General features: G+C 40.6%; 2 protein-coding genes across 2 annotated transcripts; both read right to left on the bottom strand.

The window, feature by feature from the left end:
* Window positions 1-563: 563 nt before the first annotated feature.
* ccnyl1 (cyclin Y-like 1) lies at window positions 564-13,284 on the bottom strand. Its single transcript, XM_042426266.1, has 10 exons — window positions 12,259-13,284; window positions 9,385-9,459; window positions 8,836-8,879; window positions 7,868-7,968; window positions 7,474-7,509; window positions 7,325-7,376; window positions 6,241-6,360; window positions 5,340-5,506; window positions 2,803-2,965; window positions 564-2,286 (listed from the first exon to the last, which is right to left on the bottom strand). Exons 1-10 carry the CDS (start codon window positions 12,419-12,421, stop codon window positions 2,170-2,172), a joined length of 1,038 nt encoding a protein of 345 aa, XP_042282200.1. The 5' UTR covers window positions 12,422-13,284; the 3' UTR covers window positions 564-2,169.
* A 732-nt stretch (window positions 13,285-14,016) lies between these two features.
* On the bottom strand, window positions 14,017-24,125 carry creb1b (cAMP responsive element binding protein 1b). Its single transcript, XM_042426268.1, has 8 exons — window positions 23,834-24,125; window positions 21,249-21,361; window positions 20,950-21,096; window positions 20,749-20,849; window positions 20,259-20,413; window positions 19,574-19,759; window positions 19,061-19,214; window positions 14,017-18,688 (listed from the first exon to the last, which is right to left on the bottom strand). Exons 2-8 carry the CDS (start codon window positions 21,351-21,353, stop codon window positions 18,544-18,546), a joined length of 993 nt encoding a protein of 330 aa, XP_042282202.1. The 5' UTR covers window positions 21,354-21,361; window positions 23,834-24,125; the 3' UTR covers window positions 14,017-18,543.
* Between the last annotated feature and the right edge of the window lie 594 nt (window positions 24,126-24,719).

Raw genomic sequence — 24,719 nt, 5'->3', positions numbered from 1 at the left:
ATACCCAATCACAATCATCCTCTGCCAGTCTGTTCACACACTGCAAAGTAGTTTGGGATTTATGTCAAAACTGTTTTGACTCATAAACTAGCTGTATTATAGTATAGTTACATAGACTATCTCTGCAAATCATACTGCTTTTAATCATTAATGTAACTGTAGCTTGTAAAAGCTCAACTACAGCAGAGTTACCACTGATAGAAGCTTCACAAGCTTCAGAGCAGAGTAACACAAAGAACTACCATGTCAAATGAATAAATACAGCAGCATACATACAGCATAATGATAGCTTAAAGGGTTAATACTTACAACTCAGGGTATCCGGCAGGAAATAGTTTAGTCAAGCTGGTGAGACGCCCAAATCCTGACTCGTGTTTATTTAGTGGATGACAATCGACACTCTTCATATAAAGCATTTTAGTGAGGAAATACAGCTTCTGTTCTTTTTATCTGAAGGTGAATGTTATATTAAATAAAAGTGTTTTCACTATTTATGATGTTAGCAAAGACGGTTTTTGTTTGAAGTTGCACATCAGCATACCACACAATGACCACGACAAAACTCTGTTACATGATTAGTGTTTATTTAAAATACTCCATCTGCAAATGGTTTTCAATTAAAAACAAGATAAATTTCACAGCTAGTAGCCTACATAGTAAGCAAAAAGGAGAGGAGTATCCATCAGTCTCTTTTTTCCCCTCAATATCTATGTAGTTTGTTCAAAAGCTCTGGTCAGGGGCCTGGGACCAGCATGGATTTAGTGATCTGTTCACAGGCTCTTCTAGGTGGGGTCAGGAGGATTTGTGGGGCAATACTGAGGCTGAACCATGTGAACCTACATTATCTTCACCTCACTCTAATATCAATACTGATCCACAATCTTGTTATTTCAGCCTCCTGTGACCACCTAAAGAGTATCTGAAAAGTGAAACTGATCTCAGATTGGCACTCCTGATTCCCTGACAAACTGCAACAGACAACGGCTGACTGGCATTCTGCAACTCTTCAGCCGACTTCTGTTGAATATTCAAAAGTTTTAATACCTTATCATCTGAGACATGCTGTATATTCCATCCAAATTCCAAACATCAAGATATTTTACTCAAACAGAATCCAACACCACAGATATTAACAGTAAACAAGTCTGATTTACACTCTCAAAAGTAACGTTTGGTATTAACTCTAATTTACAAGGACCAGTTTTTGCATTTGGTGTGATGTTGTCTATTGAAATGGTAAGTCTGGTAATATTCTATATCTCTGTTATTGTCAACAAATCCAATGAAAAGACCGACTTCCAACAATGAATTGATCCTACTAACAAGTATTGTCTGTGTATCCAACCCTGATTTACTCATATATTGTATTAGCTACTTGTTGATATCTTCTTTCGTTGCCATGGATATGGACACATTAGTGTTTTTTAAAATCAATCCCACATGCACACCGCCCTGCTGCCAGAAACACTCATTAGAGCACCAAATATGGATTAATCTGCCACTGAAAATGTCTTTAACAAATGCAACCATATTCTCCAGTCTGGGTTATCTTTGCTACAGTGAGCATCTGTTTTATGACATTTTAATTTGACATGTGTGACCTGAAGATTCAAGTCTTCAGTAGGAACTTTAACAACTTGAGGAAGTCAGAAAATACTGAGAGGCAGAGTGACAGTGTTGGATGTTGGATGTTGGTTTTGGTCTTTCCATGGGGTTTGTTGTCAATGAGAAAAGCTAGAAAAACATCAGCCTTATCCTTTCATGCTGAATGTAGTAATTCTTTTTTTTTTTCTTCTAAAAAAATTTTTTTTAACAATCCAAACTCCCTCTTCAAAGATCAAATACATCAGAACCGTTCCTATTTGACACTTTCTCTTGGAGATAAGGGACAGGTTAGGTATAAATAGGGCATTTTGTAAAAACAATAGTTGTATGGTCACATTTGAAAGTTTACATCTCAATTTCAAGTTTCATTTGACAAATCCTGCAGCTGTAACAGCTGTAATACAATTTTACCGTTTGGGGGCCGGTCATACAGTAGCATTTCAAGCCTAAAACCTGCCTGATGTGGCTGTGCTGCTGACCCTCTGTGGTGGTCGTGTCTTGTCTGGGGCTGGCTGTGGATTAGCTGGGCTTTGGAAGTCAGAGGGCAGATGGCAGCAGTCTGGCCTATGAGAGCACAGCGTTGGAGTGTCGTATACCTATCAGGTTGTCTGCGCTGAGGGATCGTCTCATTGCTGCTCGACTCAGGTCTTTGTACTTGTCTTCACATAGTCTTGAAATGGCCTGGACAAACAAACAAACAAACAAAACATCACAAACCCACTAATAAATATTCAGTCCATAGAAACGGTTGCTAAAATAAACACGTATTCTTTTGAATGTGAAATAGAGTTGCAACAATTAGTTGATTAATTGATTAGCTGCCGAGTACTAAATAATCACTATTTTGATAATCAATTAATCATTTAGAGACAATTTTTAAGAGAAAAGATCCAAATTCTCAAGATCCAGCTTCTCAAATGTGAATATTTTCTGGTTTCTTTAGTCCTTGATTGTGCTTTGGGAAAACATTTCTAACATTTTATGGACCAAACAACTAATCAACAGATGAATCAATAATGAAAATAATGGTTAGTTGCAGCCCTGATGTGAAGCAGCCACCATCTTTACTAAGACAGCTTCTCATCAGAGGTCAGAGGCAGTAGAACATTATGCAGAGGGCTCGCTGCAGAGCTCAGACGTAAATAACTGCATCATGACAAGACAAACTGCAAGACCAGAACCCTGAAGGTGGCTCACCTCTAGTTTCTGGGCACGCTGGTTGTTGAGAGGCTCCAGAGGAAAGCTGAGGTTGTTGTCATCAGCCAGCTGCCGCAGATCAAAGTAGTACTTGGCATACACACTGGCTGGCACGTTGATATTGAACTGGAGAAGCTCCAGGAAGTGGCGCTCCATCTCATTCCTGGAGGTTGGAAAGACACCTGAGGGTTATTCCACACAGCAAAACTTCCTGACGGAGTCTTGACTCTGCTGGAGAACTATAGCTGATGCTGCTTTTCTAAATGAATGACAATGAATGCAACAGAGCATCAAAGTCAAAGTCCCCCCAACGCGTTTGTCATCTTGCAATCACAAGAACTGATGCAAATTCAACCAGCATCTATATTATTTGCATGAGATTGCAATCTAATTTTGACACTGCAATATTTCTGCCAAAATAAATTTAAATCCTTCATCTTGAAAAACCCTCAAGCAGCTGTTTGTGCATTTCCCCAATGAACTCCACCAACGCAAATCTCAGGAAAACATTTCTAACCGACCAAACCGCCTCAACCTGTTTGTGTCTCTTTCAAAGAAAATGAAGACCTGCTGATACTCAGGATAAAATGTTGACATGGCTTCAAAGAAGAAAACATTTCTCCTTGTCTGTTTACTGGCTTTCCTAATTGTTGATCTGAGCAAAACAGGTGATGTGCAAACTGGTATATTACTTGTTAGTGTGCTGACTTCAGATTCAAAATAGAAAGCACATCTAGAGCCATACCTCTCTCTCTCTGTCTCTGTCTCTCTCTCTCTCTCTCTCACACACCCTGCAGGCAGTCAGACATGTATCTCTGAGCACCCGCTTGGAGTGTCACAGCTCATCTTCTCTTGACTACAACCTCCATCATCCTTCCTCATCATCACAGCCATGAGGAAAAACTAAGGGAGGCGGTTGTCAAGGAGACCGCATCCGGGATGCTTTGTTGGTCAGCAAAGGTGATGTGAGTGAGCGTGAGCGTGAGTGTGTGTGATATCTGGTCTCCCAGGGCAACTAATGGAGTGGGCGAGAGCCAGGGCCATTATGTAGAAGCAGTGAGAGCACTTGAGACCCTCCCCTCCATTTCTCTCTGTTTCTCTCTACCCTTCTTCCCATCCCTCCCTCCCTCCCTCCCTCCCTCCATCTAGACCCGACCAGGCTCACAAAGACACTTCAATGACGGCAATGAAAACAGAGCAGAGAGAGAGTAGGTCAGACATATGAGAGGAAAGAGAGAGGACACACATGCAGGCAGAGCACGTACCTTTCCAAATCACAAAAAACAAGGAGGCACTTTCAACCTCTTTTGTACACACACAAACAAACACACACACACACACACACACTTGCTTAGCTCACTTTTGGGGACATTACATAGACTTGCATTAATTTCCCGGAGACTTACCCCAACCCTAACCATATTAGGGTTAGGGCAGTCCCTGACAATTGGGGACACAGCTTTTGTCCCCAGTTGGACAAGTTGTCCCCAATAAACTGGTCTTTAGTCTGAAATTTGTCCCTGAAAGTAGCCTATGACTGACAGGCGCACACACACACACACACACACACACACACACACACACACACACACACACACACACACACACACACACACACACACACACAAAGCAATTGTTAGAAATAAAGCCTGGGTGCTCTAAGTGCAGCCCTTTGCCTCTTCACTGGCTTATAGACGGAGTGACAGCAGAGATGCTACAGCTTCTATCTATCTGGGCACCTCTCCTCCTCTGTCTGCTTTAGGTGCATCTTTGTTGTTTATATTAAATATATATATATATATATTTTTTTTTTTATTAGGGGGGAGCATATAGTGCTGGACTGGATCCATGTTGCATTTGTTTGTTTGTCCTTTTTCTTTGCTTCAAGCATCTGGAGCTCAGAGACCCACATTCCCAATTTAGAAATTTAACACAAGTGAAGTTCCATTTTTCTTTTCTCTCACTAGCTAAATGAGCCTACCACACACACAAGGTCTTTCCAGGACATGTAACCTCTCCAGGATGTTTTAGGTCTGGCTTGGTGTCTAGAATATCTCCACACGGAGGCGTCCAGGAGGTATCCTGATCAGACGCCCGCACCACCTCGATCAGCTTGTTTTAATGTCAGAGCTGTGGTGCTCTAAAGATCTTCTTAGAAACTGAAAGGCCAGCCGGTCAGCCAAGTCCATAGACACAGCCCCGGCACTCACGCTGCATGTAAGGTGTCTTGAGTGTGTCAGGGTGAATTTCATCCACTCGTCACCTCGCCGCTGCCAGACTTTTTGACTACTTCACTGACCTCTGCTCCATCCCTTCCAGAGAGGTATCAGTCTACATTTTCATAACCCGTGGTGGGTTCAGCAAGGCCAGCACTATCTGACAGAGCAGATATTTCAACCTGCACGATGTCAAAACAGTCTACAGCCATTTTTTAGGACATCTAAAGTCTAGTTTTTATACACTGTGTCTGCATGATCTATGACAATTATGAATGAAAGCAGTGATTGTGTTTTCCAGCGTGTTTGCATGTAACTCACATGTCCTCCACAGTGATGTCTTTTAGGATCTGGCAGTAGTCGACATTCCAGACGGCCTGGTCGTCCCAGACTTTGGAGGCCAGCAGGATGGCTCCCAGGACGATGCGCTTCCAGTTGGCGGGGCAGATATCCAGCTCAGCGTAGGTCAGCAGGCGCTCCAAGTACACCTTGATGGAGGAGTGATTCAAAAGTTGGAAGTTGTAGTTCTGAACTTCTGAGATTTTAGAAGTTGAATCCTTATTAAATGCTAGAGATGTGTTTTGTTCACCTCAGCTTGCTAGTGTAGCAGTGCTGCTCTCATACAACAGCCTGCATAGCTTTTCATTCATATATGAGTGTGTGAATATGAAAAATGATTTATCAGCAATTTCATCTATATCTGCATTCAGGGGGAGCACGTTTGCTACTGTATTACATCCACTACTTTTAATATTGGATCTAGAAAAAACATGTTTCCATTCCTGTTATAGAGAACATGTTGTTTCAGGGTGATGGTGTAGTTATTACTTTCTTTTATCATTTTTACTCTACATTACTCATGGCCACATTTTCATAACAGAGCAGCTTGAGACATATTCCATCATATGACACCTGTAAGCTTTTGATATTGCAAACATAAAGTATTGAAATATTCATCTGCTCTTGGCCTCAAACACTTTTAATTATATGTGATGTAGAGCCTGTGTGCTGATCGTCATGGACACGCTCACCTGTCCAGTGTCATTAGTGTGATTTGGGATCAGTTTGCATGGCTTTACTGCCCTCTGGTGACCAGGTTCCTGACTTGCTAAAAATGATCTATTTTGAACTAATACCTGGTGTTATCAAATGTTGACCTCATTCTCAGCAGGGCCAAAATGACATGTGTGCGTTATTTAAAAAAAAAAGAAGAGAGACTTACAAGAGTGACAATGGCACATTCTGCAGTGAGCTGTGCAGCACTGAAGAGTGTTCTGACGAAGCGGTAGATCAGTTTGTGTTCTGGGTCTACGCGGGAGTAGTCATCTGGCACTGGCTCTCTCTGCAGAGGATGAACAGATAACACACACATACGTCTGAGGGAAGCAAGTAAGATGTAGGTCTGATGTAGTGGTTTTGGAGATTTATCTGAACTCATCTGCTTCTTGAGTATTGAACCATTCAAAACTTTGGAGGAGACGGAGCACAAATCAACTGGATGCAGTTGTTCAAAGGGAGTCTGATGCCGTGACTTCATCTTAAAGTTTATGAAAAGGTACATGAATAGGAATAAAATGAATAGTTTGATTATGTTTTTAAAATCCACTGATAATGAATAATCTTAAACATTATCCACCACTATAGCTTCAAGCTTACAGAGAACAAATCTTTAGATGGAAGAAACAAATGACCAAACATTGCAATGTTCATTCACAACACCATAAACACATTAGTTCCAAGTAGCAATCTTTGTTTTATCTGTGTGCTACTTATAAAAAAGGGAATTTTCTTGACAGCTTGTCAATATGGATATCAGTTTCATCCCAAATGTCACTCTTAACCCATATTGTTGTCTTCAGATTGGAGCGACCCTCCAAACTGAGCTTTGAGAGTCAGCAGTAAAACAACTTCATTGAGGAAGAGGAGACCAACACTGATGTGTCCTTATTAGAAGTCTACAACAGAATGAAAACCCATTTATAACAAACTGTCAGAGAGGATGAGAGAGGACAACTCTTTGCTTCATCCTGTGTTTGTTTTTTTTCACACTGGTAAATCATTCATGCTGACCACTGCTCTTCAGATTTTTTCCTTGAGCTGTTATGATGTCGCCATAATAAATCCATCCCAAGGTACATCTCAAGGTTGCTCAAAGTGACTGCTCAGTAGGATGGATGGACGTAATCATAAATAACCGTTGGTTTGGAGAAAAGACTTTTTGTCCATTTGTCTTGTTGATGGGTGCCAGGTAATGAGACTTCCAGACATTATCAATGACTTTCTGGAAATCTAATCAACATACTCACTGATAAGGGGTGCAACTTCTCATCAAAGATGTCCAATGACCTGTCCGAGTCCCTGAAGAACATATTACGCATTTGTCAACATACAGGTTTAAACAACACCATGTGCCTGATGATGCATGATGAAGAGCAAATCAAAGATGTACACCTACCTGTTTTTGATGTGGTAGTATATTGCTAAAGTGACACTGGAGAAAGAGAGAAAAAATAAGGATATTATAGTTATTAAAACTACCTCAGTGGGAGAATAGCATCCTGTGTGTGTGTGTGTGTGTGTGTGTGTGTGTGTGTGTGTGTGTCTGAGCCTATGGTGTCACAAAATATTTGCAGATTTGCAGCGAGATAATCCAGATGAAATCTGATTATCCACATTTACTAAAATATTACAGCAGGCTGTCCTACATTAGGCACTGGATTATCTGTTTCAGTCACGCATCCACTAATTACTTCAGGATTACCACATAACGATGCAACAGTCATGTATTCCTAATCTCAAATTAGTTTTAAAAAACAGCCACTGGTGTGTTTACTATGAAACTCTCTCACCATTTAATTGTGCTTTTGAGGTTGGGCTGGCTGACGGTGCTGTCGTCTATGAAGATGGTGGAACAGGAGCTGTATTTCTTTGACAGTGGACCAGGGGATACCTTGAAACATGGAAAAACGCACAGTTAATAACCTGCACTGACCAACTGACTGGAATTTAGTCTTGATGGGAGCTGTGAAGGGTCAGAAATGAGTTGCTCCAACAGCAGAGGAGGGTGGAGACAAGAGCTGTAGGATCCTATGATCCTGTACGGTTGAGCCCTATTTAGATTTTCTTGTGTCCAATTTCAATTCTGCTTTAACTTCTTCTCAGATCCTGGTTGCCATAAACAGCCTCTTGTCAAATATGAGGACAGACCGGCATCATGTGATTATTGTTGGTATCATCTCCCACACAGTTTTAGTACAGAGCTTTAGTGTTCTAATGTTGCTCTAAAGGCTTTTCACACCACAGTAACAGAATTCTGGAGTAAACACTTAGTTGAGACATTCTGGATTATCTGGTGAGAAAATTGGAAAACAAAACATTAACTATCAGAATAGTCAAGTTCAACTAGGGTTGAACAATATGAGGATAGACACTGAGAAGCTACATCAATTTGTCCGCTAACTTTGCCGTTACTGTTTATACAGGTGTAGGTATCTCTTTGATATCTCTGGCTCTATGAGGTTATTGTGGGCAATGTTGCAAATCACTGATCTGTGGAAATACTATAGGACTTTTTTGGATCAATGTTATGAAGTAACTTAATTTGTTAGGTGTTTAATTTAACTGTTTAGAAAACATTTTTATCCATAAAGTGTCTCTAAGGAGTGTGTAGAAAATCTGCTATATAACAACACATATATATAAATATCACAATGTAAAGTTTGATTCTAAACTCACCACCAGGTCAGGACAGACAAATAGTTTAGTACATAAAGTAATTTATCAGATATGAAATCAACATGTAGATTTTGACACTTACATGACTGATATGGTTTATGTGGTTACTTTTCCTCTTGTCTCGTACTGTAAAGGAAGCAAAAAGTTCAACAAAGCCGTGGTAGAAACATGCTTTCAATAACAGTAACTATAAAATGTACATGGTTTTAGAGCTGAAATGTTTTGATTGTTTACTTGCAGCCTCTACAGACATTTACAGCAGTGTGAGTCTTGAAAGGGTCTGTTTTAATCACTTGACCGTTAGAGATGCCTGTGGCTCCAGTGGGTGTGTGATGCACTCACAGCACAGCAAACTTAATAAAGCTCTACATTACAATAAGTAATGATATTTTAACCACCACTGTAAGGATTGCAACTACAAAAACATGGAAAAGTATTCAAATTAGCCTCCAATCATATAGTCAAGTGTATATTTCCATCTCAAACATTAACAATGTATGTATCACAACATTCCTTATTACAACTGCAAATCATGTGCGTCAGATGTGTGTTTGCCGACCACAGGATCTTAGTGAGGACAGTTAATATGACTGATTCAGTGCAGCGGATGCATCGTGTTAGGATTGCTCACCGTCTGTCTGGGACTTGCTGAGGAAGATGGTACTTGCTCGGGCGTGGTCCGACGGGTTCGACTCCAAGGCCAGCTCTAAGAAAGCAAAACGTACATGTAAGCATGTTATAATGACCAGCGGCCAACAGAGGGACTTGGAAGTGAGCCACTTCAGCTCTTACTCCTGGCTATTGAATGAAAAAGCCAAAGGAGAAAACAGGAAGCCATTAGCTGACACATCAATCAAACACGGTGATAAGAGTAGAGCAGTATATACAGTACTGTAATTCTGAAAATCATCATTATCCAACATGAGGAAACAGTGCAGTGCGGTATGACAAAAAAAAATCTGTGCAACAAGCTGGCAATAAAGATGGCCCATCGGCTATCATCTGATGATGATTTAGCTTCCGGGGGCAACGGCCAATGGGGGCTTCCGGTGTAGTCAGCGGATGTCTGGGCCAAGACTTCCTCTTCTGTGCGCCAGTCACTATTTACAGTCCAATTAGCAACTTGAGACACATGAATGGAACTAGGGTTGAGAGATGACGTCTACAACTGGATTGTGAAACAATCCAGTTGTAGACGTCAAGTTGTAGAATGCCAGTTAGCGATTAAGCATTGCTCTCCTGTAACATTATTGGACTCATGATAGACAGTTTAAAAAAAAAGAAAGATCAAAATTGATACAACCAGAGATACATTACCTTTACACTATTTTTAATTACATTACCTACATTACCTATAATGCAACTTGACTTGATTCACATGATTTGTGTGCTAAGCTAGTAGCGGCTGATGTAGCTGGAGCTGCCAGCCTCCAGCAGAGATGAGGAGCAGGCTACAGAGATCTGCTAACCTCACTTCTTTCTAACTCTGCACCCCCACATCCCCAACCCACGCTGACTCAAGTGACATCACTTGAGGCAATTTATCAGATTTCACACACAGCTCCCTCTGGAGACACAAAAGGCTTTATACAATGTTACCTGTAAACACACTTCACTGTGTAAAATCGGTGGAGTTCATTTCAATGATTTCAGTTGAAATCATTTGGCAGGGTTTTATTTATGGACACAGAAGACAGTGTTCTGTATGATGAGTTTACATTGTAGACTTATAGGTTGCTAGTAGGCAAACTACATGTGGACATTAAGATACTTACAGACAGAACTGTACATTCAAGGAATGCAAAAATGAAGCCAGCACTTGTTTATATACAAGTGTGACTTAGAATTGTGTCCTTTATACAAATCTGTGCAGACAGCACATTATATAAAAGACAGGGGATTAGGCGATGGCAGCATGTGTGAAGTGAGGACAGCAAGAAGAGACATGAGGAATGCAGGAAGGACTGTTGGACTGACTCTGACCCTCACCCTGCCAACAGCTGGCCTCACCAAACTGCACTCACACACACTACTGCCCACCACAACATGAGTGGAATGAACACTGTGCACGTCTGAGAGTCTGAGGAGTGGCGACACAAGGACTGATAGTACAACACTGAGCTTGAGCCTGCATCACAGAGAAATATCTGAGATGCTTTCACGATCAGGGGTCTGCATCACAGTGTGAGCAAATAAACTCTTTGCTAACCTTCAAGGTTTTGCTTGCTGAAATCATTCCTCCTGTTCATACGGATCATTACATGATTCCTACCTAATCCACTTCCAATCATAGTGTTTAGGCAAAAAATCCACAGTCCACGTTTGAGCGACAGCTTTGCGCAAAAAATGCATTTGAAAGTTTATCTGAGGTTAATATGAGTCTTCAGCAGTCTGAGTTAGCCAAATTAAGTGGACATCTTCTAAAGGTCAATTATTTTGTATTAAATTCCCTCTTTGTGTTACTTTCCCTTCGCTGCAGCTCAGCAAGGAAACACTGTCAGCCAAACAAACAGAGAATTTCATTCCAAACGGTAACTTTAGAAGATTCCCACTTTGTTTGATAAACTCGGACTACTGAGGCCTCCTGTTAGCTTCAGTTAAGCTTTGGAATACATTTTTTGCACAGCACAAGGACTGTGGATTTTGTCCCGCTTCTCTTCGATTGGATTTATAAGAAAGGGATCTGTTAATGGCTATTATAAACATGACTAATGATTACAGCAAGCAAAACCTTTTTCACTGTTCAAACAGGCATCTGAATATTGTTTACGCCAGACTTGGAAAAATTACAATCCTATATTTTAATTTACAATTCCATCAATCAACTCCATAACAGCGGGCAAAGTAATACTAAGTTAATGTGACTGAATAACACATTACAAGATGTAGTTTGTTTGCAGATACACAGGCTTGTTCAAAAATCATGTCTGTTTTGGGTTAGGCATGATCTCACTATTTCTACTTAACTTCTCGTCCACTTCACTTACTAATAGGCCATGGGGAAAGGGAAAGGAAATGACAATGATGATAAAGATCTTGTTTTCATTGTTAATTTCCGACTTGGAAATGTGACGCCAGTGTGATCAATATGATGCAGTGCCCAATCAAAGACTGTCAAGAGTGTCCTCATCATGGGTGCACTGCTGGCAGTACACAACCTGGCAACTTGGCAATACTTAAAGAGGGCATCTGTGTACGCCTGAATCTTTCCTGCAATTCTGAAAGAGGATATATCATAAAGTTGTGCAAAGTGTGTATTACACTAAAGGTTGACCCTGTGTGTGTTTAATTTATCCATATTAGCGGAGGGTCCCTTATACAGGCAATAGTGACTGTGTGTGTTCAAATTAGCTGGCAGTGACTTGATTAAGATGATCCTCCCTATAAACAAACAAAATGGGTGTGCCACATGATGGGCTCAAATACAGGACAGGATAATGAAATTACAATAACTGCCACAGAGGCAGATAATCATAGATGTGCCAGGTATCAAGTGGACACGTACCGTCAGGGACTTCTCTGTCGCTTATATGTTGCAGGTAGGGCGCGGTGTTATCGTCGCTCACTTCAGTGCTGGTCTGGAGCTCCTCCAGCCGCTCTGCCGGTTGTCTCGAAGGTAGTTTGGGGCTCGACTCGGGAGAGACGCAGCATGACACCGTGTTGCCCATCCCAAACCGGGTGTATGCTTAACGCTATTGCAGTTAAGTCCAAGTAGTGCAAATATTTGTAGCTAGCTGAAGTTAGCTGCACCCAGCCTCTTAAACATTACCAGGCTATAGTCACTGTTAGCACAACACTATCTTTGCGTGCTAGATCGCCGCTGTCCACCAACTCCAAGGAATCGCATTCCTGTCCATTTGTGGGTCTGCAGATATCAACAGTCACACATGAGTTCGCCCCAAAGGCTTACTATGTTATATAAAAACGGCGTTGTCTTGTTTAGTATTCGACGTGTCCTTGCAACAACAACAACAAGCAGTTGTTGGTTAAAATGCAGGTGGTCGTCAATTCGTTCATTCATTCATTATGCTAGAGTTTCACTGCTAGGTAGCTAACTAGCATTTTAGCAAGCTAGCTAACTAGTTAGCCTGTCTCCTTAACTTTTTTCTAGTAAGTTACACATTCATTTCCACCTTTTGCTGTTATTTTAATACCACCGAGGCCACAAAAATAAATATGTTACGACTTCAAACCGCCAAATTCTAGCGAATACATTTTATGAGACTTTCCAAACAATCCCACAGATGTCCTTTGCACTCGGTTCGATGTTTCGCCTAATCTAGCCCGAGGCTTCTGCGGCCTTCAGTAGACAACCACGGTTAAAAAAAAGAGAGAGAGAGAGAGAAATCCAACACTGTGTGCAAAAAAAGTCTTAATGAGGTTAGATAGGCGAGGCCTTCTCCTGGTTTCTCATCAGGCAAACAACTCTGATAGCCTGTCCGCTCTCCCCCATTAGTGTCTCCACCCCGTCAGACTTGTACTGTAGGTGCTGTTCCCCACAACCGCCATCTGTTACCGGAGCTCACACTCAACACCAGTTGGCACAGAGATGTGATAGCCCCGCCCACTTGGGAATTCCATTCACTTCCATTGGCGGAGAAATCAAAACAGGGACTTTTTTTCAGTCGCTCATTGGTTTAAGGAGCCGTCTGTAGAAGAAGATTTAAACCGATGAAATGTATTTACAACGCTGCTATTTTCGTATCGTCACCGATCCACACCCTTTTTTGACAGTGAAAACTGAATCCCGCTCCCCTGCCTGTCAATCAACGTATCCCACCTCATTCAAGCAACACGGATAATGGAAGGATGACAATACTTCACGTTTTCATCTCTGAATTGAATTGTTTCAAAAAACTATGCTGATAACATTTTATATATTTGTGTCCAGGTTTTCTGAAAAAAAAGTCAAATCTAGAAGTAGAAATAGTGTCTATAGGTAAAAGTTCATGCTGGGATGGTTGTCAGAACATTTTGGGTATAATGTGACTATGTTACTGTAACCAATGGGAAGTGGTAAAAAAAAAAAAAACCCAAACAAAACAAAACAAAAAACCAACAGCTAAATACACAAATTCATGTACTCTACTCAAGTACAACTTTTTGGTACTTGTCACCCTCACTTCCTCGATCACGTTTCTTCAGCACTTTCTTTACTGTACCTGCTTTCTAAAGGCCAATCTTATACTTTCATGCTCTGTCAATGTCTGTCATGAGTGGAATCGTTATGTATGATGAGTAATTAACAATAAAACCACATAAAAAATCTTCAAGAGCAGTTTATTTTGACATAGCAAGTGTTTACAAAAGAGTGATGTAATGTCAGAGTTACAGCACTTCCAATTAATGAGCTGGTTTTGTTTTATATGATGACAAAGTTGAAACAAACAGTATATAACGCATCATATGGTGACCTTGTCTCTACAAGATACTAGATACAAGATACAATACATGGCATCTTAAATTGATAACTTGTAAAAGTGGCAATATAGAAACTCATCACATGAAAAGTTAGAAAAAGGTTATTATTGTCCTAGAAATTCTATATGTATTTTTTTACACACATGAATATCAATCTGGTTCATGCACGAATGAGGCCTGTGGGTATAAACTATTCTGGCACAGAGATGAAAACACTGTTGGTATTGTTGGTAAGATATCGTGTAATCACATCACATAGTTGAGCTCACTATATCAAATCAACATAAATTACTTTTTTCAGCACCAGTACAGTATGTGTAAGTTACAAGAGGTGGAAACCCCCCCCCCCCCCAAAAAAAATACTAAATAGTTTTCATTTTGATAACTTGGGTATCATAATGGCACCGGTATGTAAAAGTTTTGAGTGCTACTCAGCCCTACAAACATTCTTCAACCCCTGATTACTCAGTTATTCCCAAGTAGTGATTCTGTCAGATTTACTGTTTCCTCTCCTCTGTTACCTTTCTACAGATGTCTCTGAAGCACACAGTAAGAGGACAGCAAATCAGGGATGACATGTACAGTACATGTTAATGTGTTGTGGGTCAATATGAGACCATTAATTCAAAGCTGTCTAACGTATGAGGTGCAATTTCTTAAGCCTGTTCAACCATATCAACCGTTTAGTCCTGCACACTTTACAAATACATACAGTATGTATACTGTACAATATCAAACATCTGTAAACAAAACATAAAACCAGCAGAGCTACCATGTACTGATGTCTTCTAAAAGTAATAAGAAAGAAACAGAACACATCTTTAAACAATCTCAGTTGTTTCTGGAAAGATGTTTACAGGGCTAAAAATCACATCTAGAATGAACAGTCACTTTAAGAAACCCACTCTGATTGTTAGCACCACCATTAGTGTCTCCAAACCCCTCACATTTCCTCTCAGCTCTTGACTCAGCCACTGAAATGTATTTGTCAACCACAGAAATTGAATTTCAGACAATATAATCATAACTCAAGGTCCATTTACTAGCTTCCAGAGCTTTCAGCCAAACAAACCAAAGACCATCTTTGGACAACGTTACAAACAAACAACTGTTATCACGTAACTTAAGTTCCATACTTTGGTCAGGTGATGACGGTTGAAAGCTCTGGAAAAAGCTAGTAAGTGGACCTTGAGTAAAGAGTGTTTTGCTATAAGTACTATTTCTAACATCAAGAATGAAGTAACCTGGATATATCTCAGGTTGAGCTGGAGGAAAGCTTAGGGATTTGGAGTTACCATGACAAAATCACAGTGTATCTTTTACAACAAAAATATCAAAAAAAATTTTGTTTAGGGAGGATTCAGGTTAGATTTTCCAGTTGAAATGAACAGATAATTGAGTTGAGGATTCACTGACATGTATCTTACTCATGGAACCAATAAAAAAAAGTACCGTAAACAGTTAAAATACAATAAAACAAATATAAAAAGGGCTCCAGTTGAAAGTTATATTGTGCTTTCATTTGATGCTCAGGTCTACAAGATAAAAAACTGAAAAACATCTGTAGCTGACTCTGAAACCACCGATGGTTGGCTGCATCGGTGGCACAATCTATTTTTCAGCCGTTTTGGAATAAACTAAATAGTTAAATAATAATAACTGATAGATGCTGTGGACCCCAGCTGCTCTCAAACAGACTCACTCTTCTCCACAAACAAACACTTTCCATTCTAAACAGAGTACAGCACTCCAAAGTATTACATCTCCAACAAAGGCCTCTTGTCGTACACTTAGCTGCCATGATTGTGGTAGGCCTGCTGGATCACATGAATACACACATACATTGTCTTCTATTATACATTGATGTATGTTACAAATATTCAAACTTGGTTTCATACAAGCCATAAGAACATTTTTTTTTTCATATCAAATAAACAAGAAATACATGATGTCTACACATGCTGTAGAGTCTATGTACAGTAATATAAAAAATAAACAGACTAATACATACATGTACTGTATCTTCTCCAAAACCAAGCACAGTCCCACAGAGTCACGTCTTTTCAAAAGAACATGGATTATTAGTGTTAAACTCACGCTAGCTCACATTTTTCCACTCCATATTCTACCACCAGTTACCACACGTCCACAATGTTAAGACAGACTGCAATATTGTAAAACACTGATAAATGAAATTTCATGGAAAAATGACAACTTTGATCATGGTGGTTATTTCTTTGACAACATACTGTCTTTTTTTTTTTACTGTGGCAACATGAGATGATGTTTGACCTCAAATTTAACTGTAGTTGGGTTTGAAGAACATCTCGGTCTTTAGTGTTAGAATTACTCAACAATTTTTTCTGTACAACCCAGATCCAATGACCCTTTTAGGCATAACACAGACAACATTTTAATCACTCGGTGAACTGCTGATATCTGTGGACACAACCAGCAACACCAGCAATTAGTTTTATACAAACCACCAGTTTCACCAAATTATCTAAACCATGAAAGTGAAAACATCTGGATGTCTGTTAAAATTGTGCTTCGCTTTAAAAAACTACTTGTGTGCATATCTGCAGCAAGTTAAACCTGGATGGAGTTCTGCAAAGTCCCCCCCCCCCTCACCCACAACATACAGGTTGTGTAATATATAATGCACAAATAATTTAATTTAGATAATATGGCTGCTTGTGTTGCTGCCCTCCTGGATTTTCTTTTTTTTTACATCCACAGACCTCAGTAGTTAAGTTAGTGAATAAAATGTTACCATAATCAATAGGAAAAAACTATAAAAAATGAGAGCCCAGGTTATAAAACCAACAATGTTTTTTGAGATTTGTGCCTCAGCCTGCTAATAATCTTATTTTTATAGCAGATCTGACAACCATGTGTTGAGTAGAAGCAGAAAAACTAAATGAGTGAATTGAAAACCGTGTACAATTCATCCATTTTTTAACAGATTGGACTGTGTTGGTCCACTGTCTGCTGACATACTGTACACAGTCCCTCCGTAGGCAGTTGGTAGCATCTTTAAAAACATTTAGAAAATTTTTTTTTGTGCCCAGTTGGTTGAAGAGTCCACTATGCAAATGGCCATATTTGTGAAAAGTCGGTTTACATCAGGATATGGATCAAGTAGTGATTCAAAGTCTTTAACTGCAACTGACTGAGCTTGCCTGATACAGTAATATCTGAGTCTCAACTGTTGTACGACTTGATTTAGGATAAAGTATAGACAGAACATACTGTAAAATGTAGCATAAAGCAGGCAAAAATATCAAATACAGTCGCTGCCTTTTCAATGTATTCAATTTCAGTCGTATTAAAAGCAAAGCTGAGTCTTGCTGTCATAGTTGTGGCTGTGTGCTGTGTAACACTGAACTCACCACCGTTGAATGCAAAGTTATACCATGACAACGAAAAATATGAATGTCTGGTTGGCTGTCCGTACAATCATGTATCATGACACCTTTAATCATTCTAAATCATTGCACAAGGTAGATTAAACTGAAGGTAACCATAGCAACAACGGCGATGCCTCAAGGACAACTTGTCGCTTGCATAGTGAACATGAATGCACCATTGGAATCCAAGGAGACTAATGAAATATGAGCCTCAGACAGCAACTATAAAGACACTTATTTGGAGGTCTAAACAGAGGTAGCATTAAAAGTTACTGTAGAATCCCAATAAAACCATTATGGAAGTTTATTAATTTGTTGCAAAAATTAAGTAAAAGTGAAACGTCCAACTGAACAAGGCCATGAAGACAAAAGGTTTTGTTGTTGAAAGAAGGTTTAAGGCTAATATTTCCTCTGTCTCATTAGACTCTGTTGTCACACGGTTTTCAGTGAAGCACTTCTGTCCACAATCTCTACAATAATGGTGATGAGTGCAATGTTATGTTAATTTATGTGTGAAGTAACCAAAACTATGGCAATAAGATGCAGACTCTCAATTACTGGATTATTAATTACTGACCCACAGGCAGATGTAGGTGAAGCCACATGTTGTTGTCAAACATGCAGCTGATTTTACCATCTGAATGATGTTGCACAGGACCGTAGCTAGTGTTTTTAGACTACAACGTTTCAGTTAGCACTTAGCCAATGTCTGTCATCAGACCTGGAAGACAGTACACACTAGTGTTTGTAGTGTACTGATAATGAAGAACTGTGCATTTCAAATTCATACTGACAGTCTATTGGAGAGAAGGTAGTATAAACAGAACTGGATCAGGGCGACTTCATCAAAAAGAGCCAGCTGTGTGCAAACTGGAAGGCCAGGCAGGCAGAGTCAAACAGTCAAAGTGTTTGAAGGGACTGAAATGCTACTTGGCCCGGCTTGGTGTTCAGGACAGGAATTACTCAGATTTATGGCAGTAAAGGTCTTTAAGGGCTTTGAGTTCTTCAATTAGAGTCTTGTTTTGGTTCTCCAGGACGGCCACTCGGTTCTCCAGACACTTAACATACTCCTTCTTCTTCCTGCGACATTCACGGGCTGCCTCTCTGTAGGAACGATAAGAGACAATTTGTCTTTTTGCTTTGCTTTTTAGGTTTTAGGGGGATGTGGATGTGCATGCTGTTGGCTGTAGTAATCAAATTAGCAAGAATCATTTGATTTCATTTGTTTTAAATTAATTTACCAAGACGTTCATCACTGGAAAGCATCCAGCAAAGCTAATGCTGAGCTGGGATTCAATTTTAGTAATCCATAAAATGTGGTTTAAAAGAATCTTGCATGAGTGGAAATGTGGAGATTGGTTTTGATTAGAATGACACTGTCTGATCTTTGTCTTGCCTGCTGGTGTGTTTTTCCACATAAAAGTTTAGGTGGGATCTTCATGGTGGCACCTGCTGTGGTTCCTCCTCTGTTCTTACCTGTTCTTCATGAGGCGGACCTCCCTTTTGCGAGTCACTTCCTCAGTGGCGCCCTGGGTGGGGAGGGCGGGGGATGAGGCCATGACCACCCCAGGGGCGATGGTGCTGGTGGGGGCTGCTCGGATCTGATAGGCCTGGACGTCACCTGAGGCAGCTGGGCAGTGTGGTTGGGGAAAAAAAAAGAGATTTAATTCTTACTTCTTGACAAAAGCAGAGTTTTATTAGCTTGTTCACTGGCTGAGACGGATGAAATGTTTTTGTCTTTTAGGGAAAAAGAAGAAAATTTCAATAATTTCTGCAAGGATGCCCTAGCTTCATCCTCATTACACTCCACAGCAGAGGTTTACACACAGTGACGCTCGCATCCCCGGGATGGCGTGGAGCGAGAAAGATGAGCACAGCTGGCTCAGTTTCATCTGGTGGGGGATCCACAGTGTCAGACAAGCCCTGCTCCACAGTATCGATGCAGGCAATATAAAAACAGCTCCGCTATCTGTGTGCATGCTCTCTCACCTTGAACTACCACCTGGTTACTGGGAACCAGTATCTGCTGTCCATCACTGGTCTGTGCGTACTGGAGGATGGTGGCTCCGGGCTGAGCAGCTGCTGCCGCATTGGTCATGGTCAGAGTCTGGAGGCCCTGGACTCCGTCTGTACCGTTGTTAGCCAGCTGGATGGCTCCGCCCTGTGTGATTGCAACTGTGTGTTCGGTGAGAGGGGACAGATGATAAGAAGGAAAAACAGGAACAAATGAGAGAAAATGAAAAAAAGACAAGAAACACCACTAGAAATGTCTTTTGGTACAGTTATATTTAATTATGCACTTTGGATAGGAAGCCATAGCAGGACAGAGCAGCCAAAAAGTGATCTGTTCTCCAGCTCTGCTCATCAGTCGTTCATTAAGACATTATGTTTGTCTTTCTGCTCTCAGGCCTTACATCCTGTTCAGACATCACTGCTACATGTTCCATTATATTCACCAGCCAGACATTTCAAATTGCTTTTAAATGTCCTTTAACAGACACAGTTGTAATGTTTCTTATGTTTTTCAAAACTTCTGGTGAAACCAACACTTTTTTTTGGTAAATTAGCAGCCTTTTTAAGGTGTCACATAAAATAACAGCACTGAATTTCATGAGCTTTGATTTTAGGCATCATCTGTGACTTCACATTTAGCTTGTGGCAAACCGTCACCTACTGTATTGGCCGCTGCTGGTCTGGTAAATGGGTGTGGGGACAGTAACAGTGGTGATGGAGGGCGTGGCGGCAGCAGCGGATGAATCCTCCTCAGCCTTTTCCTCCTCGATACGAGGGACGGCTGGTGCGTCGGATGAAAGGTCGTTGAGGATTTTCCTGTTGAGACAAACAACGGTGGGAGTTCAGGTGCCAGTATATTTCATCACAACTGCTTGTCATATAGTCCAACAGCCTTGGAATCCCCTGACCCCACACACCTGAGTGTAGGAAGGTGTGTGCAACAATTTCTGTAACTTTTTGAAACCAACAATCTGACATTGATACCAACTTAATGCAGAGGTGAAGAAGTAAGCAGGGTTTGAACTTCTTTCTCTCCTCTCAACTTCTCTTGAGATTATAAGTTTTGTAATAGAAAGTTTTTATATAGTTATGGGATGTCATAACTGTGATTGTCACACGCATCATGTATGTGTTGATACAGGTGTGATTACCTGTATGAGGGGCGTCGTGACAGAATCTCCCTGCGTTTCTGAGAGTCAGTCACACTGTCTACTGACTCCTGTGAATCCTCACTCTCTGCTATGGTGGAGATCTTGAATAACAGACAAACAGATCAAAATGAACCATTTAGCTTCATGTATTTTATGTTGTGGTTGTGATTGTGTGTGATTGTGTGTGTGTGTGTGTTTCACCTGTACAGCCTGGACCTGTGGGGACTGGATGACAGACGGCTGTGCAGCCTGGATGACACCATGGACCTGAACCGTCTGTCCATTGGGAAGCTGTACCAGCGTTACCGTGGGACCTGTCGCTGACGCATGACCTGTTGTCATGGTTACCTGAAATTCAGAGGTAATGTGACATTTCTATACTAAAATTGTATTGTAAGCATCATCTTTGCTGAGCATAAACACATTTCTCTACCAGATTTAAAAAACTGGAACACAGCTGTGTTATCAGCAGTGTTTATGGTGTCGACATCATCCGTTACCTGTGCCAAGGTGGCGATCTGTGCCGGGGTGATCTGCTGGTTGTCGGTCTCAGTCACAGCAGTCTCCGCCCCCTGCTGAGCCTCTGCTGCTGACTCCATCTTCATTGGCTGAGCTGAGGAGGAGGAGGAAGGAGAAGGGAAGGTCACCAAGGAGTCCTCAATAACAAAAATATTAACCAACTAACTAGCATCTCAGGGTAAAAAAAATGCACCTTGGAGACCCAAATTTGCTTAATTAGTTGCAAAAACATTCCTGGAAGATCAACACATATTTTGACTTCTTGTTAATGTGAGTGCCATGAATGTTATTACAGTTCTGGGGGGTTATATTCAGTCTAATGGGGTTTGGGTAGGGTCTTGTTGTAACACAGTGGGGGTTTGGTCAGTGAATCTATGTGTGACTAAGATTTTTTATTTGGAAAAATGAAGCAGAGGTTATCTTAACTTTCCTGGGGAACAGCAGGGTAACACTAATGATAATAATAATAATGATATGGGAATGTTCTCTTAAAAAATGTTCCCAGAATGTTCCTGCAATCTAAAATCTAATCAATCTAAAAAGTTTCTTACAATAAAAGATAAAATCTTTATCTGTTTTCCAAAGTTCTGGTTCTGCGGTAAAAAGAAAAGTTCATGTGAAAGTTGTTCATCCCAGCAGCATAGTCATAAAATCTGATATGACGTTATGGGTGCTGAACTTGAAAATAAATGTCTGGGAAATCAAATGGGTGCCCTCGGTAATAACATCTGCATCTGTTCTTGATTAATTATACGGTGGAACAAACTGCTCCAGGGAGACAATTTTGAGAGAACAGAACAATTTTGATGAGATAGGAGACAGAAAAAAAAGACCCCCCCCCCCAGCTGTCTGTGCTGTTCTTTTTCAACGAATCACATTTATTGTGCGAGTGATAAAGTTGTCACACGATGATTTGATGTATTGTTTATACAGAACATTTGAAGAGACTGTGAAGACTTTGACTAGTCATTCTTTTTGAACCATGGTGCTGTGCTGAATCCCCTGTGTGGATATTTTTAACATTCAATCTGTGCCTTAATATTTCTCTCAATCTGAAGACTTAAAAAACATATTAGTACTAGAAGTTTTAATTAAAAAAACCCCAAAACAGATTTCAGCCCATCAATCAGAGACAGAGAGAATCTGACAGCATATTATTATATTTCTCATACTGACACAGTCTTCTTTTAATAAAAACACTGCAAAAATAAAACTCTTTTAATGACATCATCTATATAAAGTATGCTTACTCATACTAATAATCCCTCATCAGTGTTTGGATTTCTTCTGAATGAGCAACAGTTATTCCCACAGTGATAATAACATATGTTAGCAAATGAGTTCTACAAACTGTTATGCGTTTTATATCATTATAAAGAGACCCATTAAAATGTTCTGCATAAATTGAGTATTACAAGGAGGCAACAAATAGTTAAAGTAAAATAAATTGATTTGAATTAATTTAACTGACTATTTAATGGAAAGGAAATAAAAATAATAATACATTTTTTCTGTTAAATGAAAATATTTTAACTGTAATAATGATACAGTATTTTTTATTTTGCCAACTTACACATTTGTCACCTCTTATATTCAACACTAACCAAACACCAGAAAGAAGAAACTAATTAACTATCTGAAAGACAGAGCAAACTCTATGGTAGCACATGATACTCCTGCTCTGAACCAATATACCTGCATATATCATTATTATTACTATTCTAATAAAGGAGCAGTTTTCCCTGCAGAGATGTGATCCCTGCCTGACTTCCGGCGGCACAGTGAGTGTTGTTCAGTGATCTCACACTGTGCGTAGCTTCTCTCCGCTGTATGATTGGCTTTACACATTTCTCCCTCTGCTTTTCAAAAATCACTTGGATGCTCCGTGTGTGACAGCAGAGCCACATGGCCGGGCAACGCCCCCTCAACGCACACCGGTCACATCCCAGGAGAGAAGAAACAAAAAGCCTGATCTGACAGCAGAAACAATGTGTGTGTGTGTGTTACATTTACAGGCCTGAGTTCATGTTTTCAACGAGCAACCAGACGCGGCGGCCTGCAATGGCCGATTTCTGTCAAGACCAACTGAATGGAAAATAGGAAAAAGATATATATTGAGTATTCAGTGGTGATATGAGTATGTGTGGAGTAAAAAATAATGTACGAGATCGAAAACATCTAATAACGGGGTGAAAGTTCCAGAAAAACACGAGAATATCGCGCGGTTAATGTATTCATTGCGCCGTTAAGGAAAAAACAGCGCAAACCTGCGCATAAAGCTCCGTCAGTTATAGCATCATATGACAGGTGAGCACATTAACACCACTACAGTCCTGTCACAGTTTCAGCTGTGTTTGAACACACTCAGTCTCTCCTAGCTCACTAACAGAGCCACACACTTGCTCCGTTTGTCCCAAACAGCCGCAGCCTCCCCTCCCTCCATCCTGCTACAAACACACCGCGGCGCCATGATCTCTTTGTTTCCTTCGGGCCGAACCCGACCAGACCGACACTTTCTACGGCCGCGTCCTGTCTCTCTGAGCACCGGACACTGCTCCGTCCTTACCGATACAGACTCCCTTCGTCACTCCCGGGCCTCCGGAGCTCCACTTTTATTCTGGCCGACACGTAAGAGCCCGCGTCAGGCTACACCTCCGCCGCGTCACCGGGAACAACAACACGGAGATTGGAGAAGGACGAGAAAGCAGATGGCGACAGTGGGCGGAAATGATCGAAGTACCAACGGAGAAGGGCGGAAAATACCGATGAGAAGCGGATCGGAACGACACCATCCTGCCTTGTGAAGCGTTTGGCAAAATGACAAAATTGTACAATAAACAGTTTATCAGTGGTTTTTGTGACATGAATAGCAATAATCTGTTCGATGGTCTTTAAAGATGTTTAAAGAGGTTCACCTAAACCAGAAATAAAAAATCTCTTCTCCCCAGTAAAATCTGGTTATGCAGATAGCTTAGTTTTGGTTTGAGTCTCCCATATTGGGAAATATCCGCATTTAAGCCTCTCCAATACAATGGAGGTATATTGAGGTTTGATTGGAACTGTCAACTGAAGAAACAGAAAAGTCTTTAAAGTCCCCCTCCACTCAAAAATATATTTTTCTTCTTGTTCCTTCAGTTGGATGTGTGAGCTTCACTGTGCAGAATCATGTCTGTGCAGTTTGTTTTCTGCTAAAGGGGGAAAGTTTCTCTGTGCTCACCAAAAATGTGTTACCTGACCAGAGTTTAAGGCATGTACCTTTGAGCATGATACTGGGACATCACAACTAGTCATCAATTGTGGTCTAGTATTCAGCTTTCACGAGTGTGATGTGGAAACTTAAAACATCCAGTGCACATACACTGAGAATGGATTTTCATTGAAGTAGCAGGCATCTTTTGGCCAGCAGCTCAACTTTTGACATGAACAATATTATTATTCTTATATATACACAT

This window comes from Thunnus maccoyii, chromosome 11 (genome assembly GCF_910596095.1).
Source record: "Thunnus maccoyii chromosome 11, fThuMac1.1, whole genome shotgun sequence".
In the NCBI taxonomy this organism is placed as follows: domain Eukaryota; kingdom Metazoa; phylum Chordata; class Actinopteri; order Scombriformes; family Scombridae; genus Thunnus; species Thunnus maccoyii.
The sequence above is the reverse complement of the archived record's forward strand: the minus strand, read 5'-3'. Positions and strand labels throughout refer to the sequence as shown.

Excerpts from the sequence above, each read along its gene's own strand:
- ccnyl1 (XM_042426266.1), bottom strand. The coding sequence starts at position 12,421 with ATGGGCAACACGGTGTCATGCTGCGTCTCTCCCGAGTCGAGCCCCAAA. Across the intron at positions 7,377-7,473 it reads TACTACCACATCAAAAACAG|GGACTCGGACAGGTCATTGG; the intron begins GTAGGTGTACAT and ends TATGTTCTTCAG. Across the intron at positions 2,287-2,802 it reads AGCGTGCCCAGAAACTAGAG|GCCATTTCAAGACTATGTGA; the intron begins GTGAGCCACCTT and ends TTGTTTGTCCAG.
- creb1b (XM_042426268.1), bottom strand. The coding sequence starts at position 21,353 with ATGAAGATGGAGTCAGCAGCAGAGGCTCAGCAGGGGGCGGAGACTGCT. Across the intron at positions 20,850-20,949 it reads CACAGGTCCAGGCTGTACAG|ATCTCCACCATAGCAGAGAG; the intron begins GTGAAACACACA and ends CTGTTATTCAAG. Across the intron at positions 19,215-19,573 it reads TAACCAGGTGGTAGTTCAAG|CTGCCTCAGGTGACGTCCAG; the intron begins GTGAGAGAGCAT and ends CACACTGCCCAG.